This window comes from Bufo gargarizans, chromosome 3 (genome assembly GCF_014858855.1).
Source record: "Bufo gargarizans isolate SCDJY-AF-19 chromosome 3, ASM1485885v1, whole genome shotgun sequence".
Lineage (NCBI taxonomy): Eukaryota > Metazoa > Chordata > Amphibia > Anura > Bufonidae > Bufo > Bufo gargarizans.
The window spans coordinates 506,914,518-506,929,910 of NC_058082.1; the positions used below are offsets into that span (position 1 = coordinate 506,914,518).

The following is a 15,393-nucleotide window of genomic DNA, read 5'->3' on the forward strand; positions in this document are numbered from 1 at the left end:
CGTTTGAGTATATGTCCGGGCACAGGTTTGAATGTTGCGTCAACAAAAGAAAGAAGACTGTAGAGTCCTTGAAGTAAGGCAAATAATCAGAGTCAAGAAGTCTCTTACTCCGGCTCTGTAGTCTCACCAGGAAGCGAAATTGTAATCCACATTAAACTGGGGTATCTGGAAGGCTTCACTGATTCTGAAGTAAATACTCCCTATAACGAGCAGGAGGTTGTCCCTTGTTAGGCTCCTTTCACACCTGCGTTCAGGTGTCCGCTCGTGAGCTCTGTTTGAAGGGGCTCACGAGCGGCCCTGAACGCAGCCGTCTGGCCCTAATGCATTCTCAGTGGAGGCGGATCCACTGAGAATGCATCCGTCTGCCAGCGCTCAGCCTCCGCTCCGCTCAGTGAGCGGACACCTGAACGCTGCAAGCAGCGTTCGGGTGTCCGCCTGGCCGTGCGGAGGCGAGCGGATCCGTTCCGACTTACAATGTAAGTCAATGGGGACGGATCTGCTTGAAGATGACACCATATGGCTCAATCTCCAAGCGGATCCGTCCCCCATTGACTTTCAATGTAAAGTCTGAACGGATCCGCTCAGGCTACTTTCACACTTAGAAAAATTTTCTAAGTTCTAATGCAGACGGATCCGTTCTGAACAGAGCCACCGTCTGCATTAATATGAGCGGATCCGTTCAGAACGGATCCGATCGAACGCAGGTGTGAAAGTAGCCTTAATCTGACTGGATCTGCGAAGTGGCGGCCCTTCTTCTGACCTTGGCGCAAGGGGACTTGGTACATCTGGAATTTCTTGAACTACTGAAACTTCTTCTTGAGGTGGTTCCTCTGGCTGATGTGATACTGTACTGACTGGAGCAGGCACAGCAATGTTTAACCATGGTGTAAGGAACCATTTTAGAGGATCTGCTTTCCGTCATTAGTTTTTCAACAGTTTGCATAGGCTCTACAGACTTAACTGGTAGTTCACTTAACTTTCTGACTGAAGTTTGATCCATCTCTCCTTTTCAATTTGAGATTCTGGGTTGTTCTGTAGATGGGGATTTAGGACTCTTGTTTTTGATGGAGAGCATGCTTTGTTGGGCAAAGTTTTTGTAGAAATTAGGCATCACCACCACCACCATATTAGGTATCATTGCATCCGTAACAACATGCTCCAGAAAATTTCACATGACCTAACCCCTGAACACCTTAAAAAAATAATAGAAAGGGTGTCAAAAAGCCACAATATAGAGCAACAAAAAAAAAAAACTAAAATAGTACCAACAAGACTGCCACCTTATCCTGTAGTTTCCAAAATGGGGTCTTTTTTTTGGAGTTTCAACTCTAGGGGTGCATCAGGGGGTCTTCAAATGTGACATGGAAGCTTAAAATTATCTGAGTGAAATCTGCCTTCCAAAAACCATATGGCATTCCTTTCCTTCTGCGCCCTGTCATGTGCCCGTACAGCAGTTTACGACCACATATGGGGTGTTTCTGTAAACTACAGAATCAGGGCAATAAATATTTAAGTTTTGTTTGGCTGTTATCCCTTGCTTTGTTAGCGGAAAAAAATGGATTAAAATGGAAAATATGCCAATAAAGTGAAATTCTGAAATTTCATCTCCATAGTCCATTAATTATTGTGGAACACCTAAAGGGTTAACAAAGTTTGTAAAATTAGTTTTGAATACTTTGACGGGTTTAGTTTCTAAAATACGGTCATTTTTGGGTGGTTTCTATTATGTAAGCCTCACAAAGTGACTTCAGACTTGAACTGGTCCTTAAAAAGTGGCTTTTGGAAATTTTCTGAAAAATTTCAAGATTTGCTTCTAAACTCCTAAGCCTTCTAACGTCCCCCCAAAAATACAATGGCATTCACAAAATGATCCAAACATGAAATAGACATATGAGGAATGTAAAGTAAAAGCTATTTTTGTAGTTATTACTATCTATTATAGAAGTAGAGAAATTGAAATTTGGATATGTGATAATTTTTCAAAATTTTGGGTAAATTTGGTATTTTTTATAAATAAAATTAAATGTTTTCACTTAATTTTACCACTGTCATGAAGTACAATATGTGACCAAAAAACAATCTCAGAATGGCCTGGATAAGTAAAAGCGTTTAAAAGTTATTACCACATAAAGTAACATATATTCTAACTTGAAGCGTCCCCATCACCATGGGAACGCCTCTGTGTTAGAATATACTGTCGGATCAGAGTTTTCACGATGTAACTCAAATCCGATGGTATATTCTAACATAGAGGCGTACCCATGGTGATGGAGACGCTTCAAGTTAAAATATACCATCGGGTTGGAGAAAACTCTGATAGGGACTCCTGACTTTACATTGAAAGTCAATGGGGGACGGATCCGTTTGCAATTGCACCATATTGTGTCAACATCAAATGGATCCGTCCCCATTGACTTACATTGTAAGTCAGGACGGATCCGTTTGGCTTGACACGGCCAGGCGGACACCAAAACAACTTTTTTTTTAACTTTTCTTCATGTCTGGTGATCCTCCAAAAATCACAGAAGACACACGGAAGAAAAAACGGACACGGATCACGGAACAACGGAACCCCGTTTTGCGGACCGTGAAAAAAAACTGAGGCCTAATAATGAGTCTCTAAACCTTGGGGTTCCATAGTCCAATAAACTACATAAGGCCACTGGGACGGTGGTCGAATATTGTGTTGCATTTAGTATAGTAGTATTATTGTGCACTCTCTTTGAAGGGGTTTTCCGGTTACACCAAAAAATAAATAACACCAGCATTCAAGCTTACTGCATTATGTAAGTCAGCAGGGATACATTTCTAACTAGGCACTTGGGGGCATGTACCTAGAGCGCCACCCAGCTGAACATAGGTGGTAGGCTTCACTAGAGATTAAATTCACTTTAGTAAAGTGAGGAGTCTAAGGCCTCTTTCACACTTGCGTTGTCCAGATCCGTTGTGTACTCCATTTGCCGGAATGACATGCCGGATCCGGAAAAACGCAAGTGAACTGAAAGCATTTAAAGACGGATCCGTCTTCAAAATGCGTTCAGTGTTACTATGGCAGCCAGGACGCTATTAAAGTCCTGGTTGCCATAGTAGTAATGGGGAGCAGTATACTTACCGTTCGTGCGGCTCCCGGGGCGCTCCAGAATGATGTCAGGGCGCCCCATGCGCATGGATGACGTGTCCATGCGATCACGTCATCCATGCACGTTGGGCGCCCTTAAGTCACTCTGGAGCGCCCCGGGAGCCGCACGGACGGTAAGTATACTGCTCCCCCGCTCCCCACTACACTTTACCATGGCTGCCAGGACTTTAGCGTCCTGGCAGCCATGGTAACCATTCAGAAAAAGCTAAACGTCGGATCCAGCAATGCGCCAAAACGACGTTTAGCTTAAGGATGGATCCGGATCAATGCTTTTCAATGGGCATTAATTCCGGATACGGCCTTGCGGCAAGTGTTCAGGATTTTTGGCCGGAGCAAAAAGCTCAGCATGCTGCGGTATTTTCTCCGGCCAAAAAACGTTCCGGTCCTGAACTGAAGACATCCTGATGCATCCTGAACGGATTTCTATCCATCCAGAATGCATTGGGATAATCCTGATCAGGATTCTTCCGGCATAGAACCCCGACGACGGAACTCTATGCCGGAAGAAAAGAACGCAGGTGTGAAAGAGCCCTAAGATGTATGTGTGTTAAATCCTCCAGAGATGAGATATGGCTGAAAAAATAATCATGTCTGAATGGAGAAGTTGAGGAAAGAGAACGTCTACATCAGCGGAGGAGACAACCCTGGATGTAAAAGGTATTTAGTGCTGAATTTCCCTGTATGTTTTGTTGCACTGTATGTAATGTCCATTTAAATATGTGTTTAGCAGTAGGCTGGGGGGAGGGGGGTGTTGGATTCAGTATTCGGCACGGAAAGGAGAGGCGCTATTTTAGTTTTCGCTTCAGAAAGCAGGGAAACTAGAATTGATCCTGGCTGCAGCGTCAACAAGGCAATGAGGGGGAATAGAGAAAAAGAGAAAAGATAATCTCCCTCCTTCTTCTCTGCACTGCATTGCTAAGTTTGCGAAGGTTGGTGGAGCAACAGTGAATGGGAACTGCTGATCCACCAATCAGCTCAGTGACCGACATCAGTGCCACCAAGAAGGATACAGTAGCTGCTGTGTCACTCGCCCACGTGCCTGTAAGTGCCAACGCCACCAGATGGAGATGTAACCCTCCATGAGTCCAGACCTGCATTTGTCCACCTTAGAGGAGGCGAGTTAGTAGTCAGCGCAGCATCACAGTGGGCCAGTGCCAGTATACTGTATATACCCCAATGCAATCACTAGCAGTATACTGTGTATACACCAGTCCATTCTATAGCAGCAAGCCCACCATAGGACATAGCAGCATCTCATCTCAATCTCATCTGATAGTGGCCCACACTGACTGTGAGATCACATGCTGCTGAAGAAGTCCCACTGCAAGGACCAGCCAGGTGCCACCGAATGCTGTCAGAACTTAGTGTTTGTGAGTGATGATTTCTGGAAGTCACAGTAAGGGACTGGAGAGATGTAACACATAGTGATGTCGCGAACATAAAATTTTCCGTTCGCGAACGGCGGATGCGAATTTCCGCAAATGTTCGCGAACGTGATAACCGGGCGAACCGCAATAGATATCAATAGGAAGGCGAATTTGAAAACCCACAGGTACTCTTTGTGGCCACAATAGTGATGGAAAAGTTGTTTCAAGGGGACTAACACCTGGACTGTGGCATGCCGGAGGGGGATCCATGGCAAAACTCCCATGGAAAATTACGTAGTTGACGCAGAGTGTGGTAAGTTGAAATCGCAATGCGATTTATAGAACTTGAATTAATCGCATTGCGATTTCAACTTTCTCAAATCCGACAGTACATTCTAGCATGGAGTCGTTCCCATGGTGATGGGGATGCTCCATGAGCACGGAAGTCGGCAGAAGTTCTGTTGAAATCACAATGCGATTTAAAGAACTTGAATTAATCGCATTGCGATTTCAACTTAGAGCTTCTGCCGACTTCCGTGCTCATGGAGCGTCCCCATCACCATGGAAACGGCTCCATGCTAGAATGTACTGTCGGATTTGAGAAAGTTGTAATCGCAATGCGATTAATGCAGGTATATTAATCGCATTGCGAATCCAACTTAGAGCTGGGTTCCTAATGGTTATATTGCTAGAATATAACGAAGATTGAGAATCTAGTGCTATATTCGTTATATTCGTCAATTCTAGCAATACAACCATTAGGAACTTAGCTTGCATTCGCTAGCTTGAATTCGCAATGCGATTAATGTAACCTGCGTTATTCGCATTGCGATTACAACTTAGATCTGAGCTCCTAATGGTTGTATTGCTAGAATTGACAACGAATATAGCACTAGATTCTCAATCTTCGTTATATTCTATCAATATAACCATTAGGAATCCAGCTCTAAGTTGTAATCGCAATACGATTAATATAACCGGTATTATTCGCATTGCGATTACAACTTTGTGACACTGCAGCTTCAGAATTAATCTAAGATGGATGCTGTCCTTGCTTTTTGATAGGCGGTGGGGGGGAGGGTATGCTGATTGGCTGGAATGTGTCTGCTGACTGTGAGGTACAGGGTCAAAGTTTGCTCAATGATGACGTATAGGAGGCGGACCGAACATCGCATATGTTCGCTCGCAGCGGCGAACGCGAACAAGCTATGTTCGCCGGGAACTATTCGCCGGCGAATAGTTTGGGACATCTCTAGTGACACACTGTAACTGACATACCATCAGTGAGCAGACAGATGCATGTGCCGCAGCACGGAAGGAGTGGAGCAGATGACGGGAGTGGCGGTGGCTCCCGCTACAACAGCTATTCACGTAAATCACAGTGGCAATCCTCACAATCAGGGGCGTAGCTGTAAGGATGTAGGGAAAGGGACCTTAAATGCATTACTCTGCTATGTTGTAAATTGTAAAATTACTGCAACATCTCGCTTTGGTCAGTAGATGGCAGCAAAGGATAAGATGATAAATGTCTACATTGGAGCTGCCTATCAGAGGAATACTAATAACCTATTTAGTTTGCAAAGTATGAAAATAGCTAATTTATAGGCTGTTTTGGAGCCTTACAAGTGTGATAGCAAACTGAATATGCAGGCTTGACACTGCACTTACAGTTAGGTCCATATATATTTGGACAGAGACAACATTTTTTTTATTTTTGTTCTGTACATTACCTCAAAGGATTTTGAACAAAACAATTCAGATGAAGTTCAGACTTTCAGCTTTAATTCAGTGGGTTGAACCAAATGATTTCATAAAAATGTGCCCCCTGCACGCCCCTTCTGAAGAAGCTGAGCGAAACACACGTCAGGGGTGCGCTCACCAGGGTCCCAAGGTTGGTTCCCCTTTACTTATTTCTATATGTGTTGTCCATGCTGGTTATGACTTCTTATGCGTTGGATGTATATTGCATGCTATTTAGCTGCTGCTGGGGTGGAATATCCACATACTGCATCCATTCACATTTACAACATAGCTAGCATGGCAACAATTGTATCATCATTGAAAGCCCACACTTTCACCTGGCCTGTGTATGAGAAATCTTCTCACTTTAGCCAATTGGCTTACTCAGGCTAATAGGTGAGGTGCGCTTGGGGGGTAGTTCCATATTGGTACCTTGGTGGGGCGCTGATTCGCAGTGCTGCCACTTTACTGCTGCTATTTCATGCATATTTATTTATGTCTAAGGTTTTGTCTTTTTTGTGATGAACTAATAAAATATCTTGTGATGTACGTACATGTGTGTTGTTGTTTATCGGATCTATAAGCCTTTGAGTCAGTTGTCCAATTACTTTTGGTCCCTTTAAAAACAGGGTGCCACATGTAAAGGAGCTGAAACTCCTAAACTCTTCATTCAATTTTAATGTGGCTATCCTCAAGAGAAAGTAAGAGTCTGGACTTTATGTCCATGTCAATTATATAACTATGACTTGAATATATTTTAGTAAACAGGTAAAAAAACAAAATTTGTGTCCAAATATATATGGACCTAACTGTAGCAAATGACTTATTGTATCAAACTCTTCTTGTGGAAGGGGAGGAGGTTCCTCTAGAAGCAGGAATTGAGCAGATGGAGGCTGTGCTTTGTGCTGCTGAAAACCACAAGGGATCATCTCTGCTGAATCTGGAAGGGAATGAACCGGCTCACAGTGAAGACTGGCGACAAAGGGGAGGTTTACAGCGACGACCCCAGGAGTGTTGTGTCTGTAGGATTCAGTTCTGGAGTGGACCAGGAAATAAGATAAAGCACCAAGAACCTGCTCAAGAAACTGTAAGTGCGGCTCTGCCGCGTCACATTGCACACACTGTTAAAGTGGCATTTGGACATAAATAACGCTCCAAGTACAGTTGCATTGCGGGTTACAGGCTGCAAGTTCATGCAAAGCCCTAGCCCTAAGGGACTCATACGCTGACACCTTCCTATCTCACTGGCTGCTCATAGGGTGTTACATGGTGGGAGCTGGAGTAAGGATTACAGCTGCAATCAAAGGGACAGACATCATTTACCTGTGGATTGCAAATAGAAAAGTCTTATTTAAAGAAATAATTACCTGTGGATTACAAATAGTATTGTGCAATACTTAGGGTGCACCCCTATGAGGAACTCGTCCAGGAACATACAAGTGCAGTTAGGCTGCTTAATGGACTTTGGGGAAAACATCACATCTACTGGTTTATTGTTAGGCTGTGTTAAATTCACTGTTGGTTTATTTTCTGTATACCAACCTGTTATATATATTCTTAGCTTCTTTCTCATTATATTGTTTAGTAAACTCTACTGCTGGGCAAGAACCATTGTCTGTGTCTGTGTGGCATCGTCTAACCTATGTACCTGTGGGCCCAGCACTCAGGCTTCTTTCAGCACCCCAACAAGGAACTCGTCCAGGAACATACAAGTGCAGCTAGGCTGCTTAATGGACTTTGGGGAAAACATCACAATTACTGGTTTATTGTTAGACAGTGTTACATTTACTGTTGGTTTATTTTCTGTGTACCAATCTATTTAATATATTCTCAGCTTCTTGTTCACTACATTGTTCTGTAAACTCAACTGCTGGGAAAGAACCGTTGTCTGTGTCTGTGTGGCATCGTGTACCCTCTGTACCTGTGGGCCAAGTCTTCTGTCTTCTTTCATAGCTATAGTGGGTGCAGAGGTAGCAGTCTGGAGGGGGCACAAAGTCCCTTGTGCCAAATAAGACACACGTAGGTCAAGTTACACCTCTGACTGGAGGGAAGGGATTAGGTCAAGGTATTTGGCTTGATTGGGTTGGGGGCTTTTCAATTTTTGCCTTAGGAAGCACGAAGGCTATGTGCTTCCCTGCCCCCTGGCCACAAAGCAATGACTGAAAGGGGGCCCAAACTAAACTTTTGCACCAGGGCACATGACATTTAGCTATGCCCCTGCTCAGTGATTCTCCCTAGGGCCGGGCAGTGACAGTAGGACGCACCCTTTCTTCCCTCGGCGCACATCCTGATGTTGGTGCTCCTGCCTGATGGTTGTTTGAGGCGCTTGGTGGTATGAGTTTGGTACGGGTGCATGTCAGGAAATGTAGGTGCTGTGGCCGGCGAATGGTGCTGGAATCAGTAACTAGGCCAGTTGTAAAAAATTGACAAGTCTCTCTTTACTAAAGTGCAGAATGGAAGTTGTAGTACAGCAAAACACAGTTCCAAACAATTCACAGTGGAAATCTTCTGCAATAGCAATGCATGGATATAAGCAAACATGAGAGTTGTAGGCCTCCTTCCTTCCTTCTTTCTCTCTCTCTCTGTAGAATCGAGGTCTGGGAATAAGGCTCTTGCAAATGTGTCTGTAATTCCCACACTGAGGGGCACAGGATTATTATATGACTGGCCAAGACCGTGTCAAAGTTTGGAATGGTGTATTAGCAATGTCTCTATTACTGAAGTAAAGTCTTTAAAGTTTTAAACCGTATTGTAAAGTAGAGATAACTCACTCTAAACTCCTGTAGGAATGGACCTAAGTCCATCACCTAGCTTCCTACAAGGGCAGAGTCAGGATTGTTAACCCTGACTTATTCATTGTAGGAAAGCGCAAGGGGCCGTCATTGACGGAAGATATGTGTCACCAAGGTTCCTGGCCTCGGGGAGGTAAGAGTCTGTAATTTAAAGTGTCAGCGGCAGCTAGTGCTGACTGACACTATTCGTTATTTAGTGTGGCTGTAAAGCCGATCCGGGCCTGCTCTTACTGGGAGCAGCCAATGTGCAGGGTGGGTGGCTGTTCCCCACGCTCCAGGCCAGGTTTTGGTTACGGATATAAAACCCAACCAGCAGTCTCAGCTGGGTGTGGATTATCCTCCCACAGTGGAGCTTTGCCAGTCTCGGTGTTGGGGCCTGAGAGTTTGGGCCGGGATTAAGGCCTACTATCTTGTTTGGATGAAAGCACGTGGACTTCTGTTTCACCCAAGGACTTATGTGTTGCTGCCTGGTGTGAACAAACACCAGACTCAAGGTGACTGTTTTTCCTTGAAACTGACTTTTTGTTGTCACTTTCCTTATGTGTAAATAAAACATTGAACTGTTTAAGTTAAAGACGTTGTTGTCGCCTCTATACTGCGTCCGCAAGCCTGTCTACCGGAGCAAATCCCCACATCATACAGAACTATGCGGGTAGTAATTAGTATAATATGCCTCGTGGTGTTTTGTATTTTCTTTTTGAAGTGTGGCTTTCAGTTCCATGTGTAAGTGTATGGGGTGGTTGGAAGGCATAGCTGACGGCCTAGGGAGGGTTTGGCTGTTAGCTATCTAAATTGTATGAACATCAATGTTGAGTGGGTGCTCTGAAGGGTCTAGGGCAGCATGAACTCTAAATAGGGCCCTGTAAATCAGATGATGAAGATGAAGTTCTGAGGGTATTTTGACTCCTGCAGTATAATAGTGATTTGTGACCCTCACCCTGTGTTTACATCCCTGCCCAAGACTTACGGGGATGTCTGCAGCATCAAGTCTCTGCCTCTCCTTCCCCTCCCAGCTCCAATGTCACAGATCCAAGTCTGCTTGAAGCCCTTCTGGAAAAACCCCAAAGTCATCATTGCTGAGATCACGTCTACATGGCAAGATCCAAGAGAATGAGCAGAATGCTGACCTCAGAGGCAAGGTTGCTGATGATGTTGTGTGGACAGAACATAGACTTACAAGCCTTTTCACGCCTCAGATGAGGAAGTGAGGTCTTCGGGACACGGAACCAGCACAGTGGAACATGTCACATGAGTGCAGGAAATCAGGGCATTACTGAAACAACATGTAAGGGATAACATGTTGTTTCCTGTCAATTGATGCGGAAAATTGCTAATCTGGAATACCCCTTTAGGCCTCATGCACACGACCGTTGTTCAGGTCCGCATCCGAGCCGCAGTTTTTGTGGCTCGGTTGTGGACTCATTTACTTCAATGGGGCCGCAAAAGATGTGGACAGCACTCCGTGTGCTGTTAGCATCCGTTGTTCCGTTCCGTGGCCCGCAAAAAAAATATAACATGTCCTATTCTTGTCCGTTTTGTGGACAAGAATAGGCATTTCTACAATGGGCCGCCCGTTCCGTTGCTACAATGGGTGGCTTCCGTTTTTTGCAGATCCGCGGTTTGTGGACTGCAAAAAACGGAACGGTCAAGTGCATGAGGCCTTAAGCTTATCACAACTGTTCTCTGATTTTTACTTTGTGGAAAAAAGGAAAGATCTGAGGGGGCACCACTTGATATTTGCCCAAACTTCACAGATTCGGCCCTCATCACAATAACACACAACATGCAAGATCTCATTTAAAAAGTTTTCTTTATTCTTTATTTTAAGCAATTACTTTTAATAACTTTTTTCAGTATTATTTTTACAAAAAAAAGTGTTCAGTTTTTTTTTTCCCTTTTGGAGGCGGTATGAGAGGGAATACATTGAGAAGAGGAAGATGAAGGGGTGGTCAGTAAACTAAAGCATTTACACATAAAAACGCACCCCTCACAACCAGACACAGCTGGGTGGGAAAGTCAAGATCATTCTGCAGCATAATGGTATCCAGAGGGAAGGCAGAGAGAAGGCGTGGAGCCTGAGAGAAGGGGCTCACTCTACCTAAAATCTCACAGCTTTTTATGTTTAACTCCTTCAATGCCAGAATGTTTAAATATGTTACAAATTTCTTTGGCAGCAACGTGTAATATAAAAACAACAATAATTACATATATATATCAGCTCTTGTCCCCTCCTCTCATGACATTTGTCACTCTCCCTTATTCCAGAGCAGTTTACACTTCAATAAGCCCTCACAGTAATAGTCAATACCTTCCTCTTTCAAGGGTCCTGCAGAAAAATGGCGCATAAGTAAAACCAAAACATAAAAAAAAAATCAACAACAAAAAACAGCAAGGCTCTGCATTTTGTGGTAAATAATAAAGAAAGAAATATATTTTTTCGATTTCTGTATTTAAAAAAGGATGATGCTTTTGGACTCCTCTGTCACGCTCCGCCCTCGAGGAGGGAGAAGTCACACACTTTAATAATACAAATAATAAAAAATAAAACATATCCCATACAGTCGCTGGCCAATTGCATTACAACAGAGTCAGTTCCAAGTATAAGTTACAACAACAACAATAACCTACTGGGGCCATGGTGTGAGAGACAGGAGCGAGGGGCAGGGGCTGAATGGCCTTTTATTTCTCTTGCATGGTAATGGGTGGGGGGAGGGGGTAATTCATAATTACTGGCCCAAATACAAGGCCACCAATAGCCCTCAATTGTCCACTTTATGTCAACAGTGCTTCAAAAACATCCAGCGGTACATCAGATGGAAAAAAATGTGAGCAAAAACTCAAGGCCTCATGTACAAAAACTTATATGGACAAAAAGAAAATCAATCAGCTCTGATGTTTCCGAGGCACATTTTCAAAATTGAAATACAGATGTGTCCACCCTTATCTTAGCTCCAGTTTACAGTAGTCTTGTTAAATAAATTCAATACATTATTGCAGCATGCTAACAAAACCTTTGACAGACTGCAATTCACATAACTTCCACTGGGTGGCCGCACATAGACCAATATAGGATAGATATCTTATGCCACAATATCGCTAGGTCATGTGAAAAGCCGGTCATCTTGCATGACACATCATGGTATGTATTGAGCCAAGAGAAAAGATAAGGAAGGACACATCTGTAAGACACTTGGTTGGTTGCTAAAGGTGCCATTGCTTTATTTTTTGGACACAAGGCCCTATCAGGTCAGTCATGGTGCCATCATGTATTGAGCTTTCATTCACAAAAGGGTTCTGTAAGTTTTTACACCAAGCCAAATAGTGGACAATTGGTTCCTTATGATGGCCCAGATGAATGCCAACCAACTCCTGACTATAGATGATGTGTATGCTGTGTTTTTTTTACATTTATATATAGTGCATGTATGTCCATACTTGTGAATGTCTGAGTGTACTGTAGGCAAGTCTGCACAGCTCTGTAGGTTTCTTCATGTGCATTTGTAGACGTAGACTCTGATCTCTTTGGGCATGCACACATATACACAGTACAGACGTATTCATACAGCATCAGTGTGTGCACATGTGCCTGTCGGAATAGTCAGACTGCAGGCTCATCTTAGAAAGTGGAGCTCCCAGATGGACGTCTGGAAGGCCAGAGAAAAGGATTATGGGGGTAACTGAGGGAAAGGAGAACAGAGGGGGATACTTGAATCCTTTTACATTCACACCATGCAGTAGCACCATAGTTGATGAGGTTAATCGTAGCTCTCCGACTGTTTATTTTCTCCGCCTGCCGCAGTATTTCCCTTGGCCGCACAGTCCGCCACCTACGTAGAGAAAACCAGTCAAGACAAATGTGGCAAGGCTGTATTCAAAGGGTAAATACATCTAAAAATGAATGCATACGGTGAAACATACAGTGCCTCACAGATAAACCACATGGACACGGAATCAGTCTGCTAGTCCATTATACAGACCCAGGAGGACCCCGTGCCACCTCGCCGTCCACTGCCTTGTGAATCAGACTTTAATGTCCAGGATTGAAGCAAAATGGAGGACCAGGCAGTAGGGTGATAATTGGTTATTTTGTTTAACCCCTTCCTAAGCCAAATCATTTTGAGCATGAATTGGTACAATATACTGGCTGGCTTACATTTAGACCGGCCGTGGATGCGCCAAAGTTATGTAGAGGCCGGCCCATCTTCATAACTTCGGCGGATCAACCACCAATGCAGGGGTTATTAAGACCAGCATCTAAAATGTCCCCCATACTATTAATATGGCGTTCAGCCATATGCCATAAGGCTTTATGTGTCTGACTGTGCACCCTCATCTAAGTCTAGTCATCACTATCAGTGTGAATTCCATCGCACTGCTCCTCCTTAATCCTGATGATTTGAATGTATTGCTAATTAGTGACATCCATTGCCGTATGTTATCCTACAGCTTCCAGCAGGATGACAGCGGCACTTAATAAAATTGAATATTTGCCGCCCGTCCAGAAGCATTAGTGGTTCATGAACCTTGATTTTATATCTTTCTGACCCACAAATATTACAAAGATCACTGTAGCATATGGCAGTCATTGTAAAGGCTAATGGTCATGGCCAGACCCTAATGCAGGTACTTATATAACATACATATGCTCTGTACTGGGCTTCTGTACAATATCCCATACAGCTCTATTGATTATACTTTAAGCATCCTTCATCTGTATGCATGTCAGCTATGGAATAGAGGTAGGTAATACATCTTACTAGTATTCAATCAATATACTTTCTCTTACATAAGTGTGCCTTAGACGCAGTGACATCAATGACATCACAGGGCAATGTGATTTCAGCCGTGATATACTATTGTTGCATGCCTTTCACCTTCCCATTTGTTTTATGAGAGGCATGCAAGACTTTTCATTGCTTCCATTCCTTTAGTATGTATATCCTAATGTTTTGGACTGTACATTTTTTTAACATTAGCATTATATATAAAAGAACTAATCATGCTTACCTCGGTAGTAGGATTTAGCAGGCTTTTGAGCTGTGAAAAGAATTATAGATTATATATCTGTCAAATGATCGTTTATCATTATCATAATCATCTTCACCATCATTATTTACCTCCTAATGGGTATCCTCCAGCTCCAGCACCTGTATCAAAGATTACAAAATGTAGGTGTGAGTATGATGCACCATCTAGTGTTCAGTAGACAGAATGCAAGTTCTATCATATGCTTTATTACTGCTGACAGAGGTGTGAAATATACTTTGGGATCACAGGCACATCACAGGCTGAATGTCTTGGTGATAATGTTTTAAAAAGTTAACCATTTTTTACATCCCTTCTTCTTTCTTTCTTTCTTTCTTTCTTTCTTTCTCGGAGATCAAATAAGTAAAATACTAATAGATTAAACCCATTTAACATAACTGAGTCGTGGGCGATTTCCTATGTATTTTAGTAAACAGCACTATAACACTCAATTTGAAAAACTGTCTTCCTAAAGTGATTTTTAGGCTTGCTGAGAACCTACACAATATTTCATAATAATAATACATAATTGCATATTAAGTTTTACAGTTGTATAACTAACAAGGTTGAAAAAAATAAACAAAATTCAAAGGATAATCCCAGCAGGCATACTTGTATCCAATATATAATATGCTTTATTTCATAATAAAATGACTAAATCACAGGACGCGTTTCGGCCCGTCCAGCCTTCCTCAACTGCAATATATTGGATACAAGTACGCCTGCTGGGATTATCCTTAGAATTTTGATATATATGACTACAGGGGGCAGTGCAGTGGGCATTATAAATACTAGGGGTGCTTCAGGGCGAGCATTATAACAGTAGGGGGCAATATAAATACTGGCGTCACTTCAGGGTGAGCATTATAACAGTAGGAGACAATATAAATACTGGGGGCATTATAACAGTAGGGGCTGATATAAATACTGGGGCACTTCAGGGTAAGCATTATAACAGTAGGGGGCATTATAAATACTGAGGGCAATGTGGGGGCATTTTAAATCCAGTGGACATTAAGTGTTCTTATTACTAAGGGAGGCTCTATAGGAGGGACTTATAGATCTGCATTATTTCTACTAAGAGCTCTATGGGGGCCTTATTACTACTGAGGGGTCTGTAGAAAGCTTAATTACCACTGGGGGAACAATAGGGGGCATTTTTTCTACTGGGAGCTCTGTAAGGGCATTATTAATACTTGAGTGCTCTTCTACTAATGGGGGCACTCTTGGGGAGCACTATCACTGTTGGGGCACTGTAGGGGTAGTATTACTAATGAGGACTGTTACTATGGGGAGCACTCATTTTCCTTCAGCATAGTATTCGGGGGTA

At 43.1% G+C, this 15,393-nt stretch overlaps 1 protein-coding gene across 1 annotated transcript in view; it reads right to left on the reverse strand.

Annotated features, from left to right (window-relative positions):
- Nucleotides 1-10,829: 10,829 nt before the first annotated feature.
- The window catches only part of ELN (elastin), a 90,482-nt gene continuing 85,918 nt past the window's right edge, over nt 10,830-15,393 (reverse strand). Inside the window, exons 43-45 of the mRNA XM_044285791.1 lie at nt 14,156-14,185; nt 14,046-14,075; nt 10,830-12,865 (exon numbers count right to left, since the gene is read on the reverse strand). Of these exons, the coding sequence (XP_044141726.1) occupies nt 12,816-12,865; nt 14,046-14,075; nt 14,156-14,185 (110 nt within the window). The 3' untranslated portion in view covers nt 10,830-12,815. The remainder of the gene's footprint in view (nt 12,866-14,045; nt 14,076-14,155; nt 14,186-15,393) is intronic.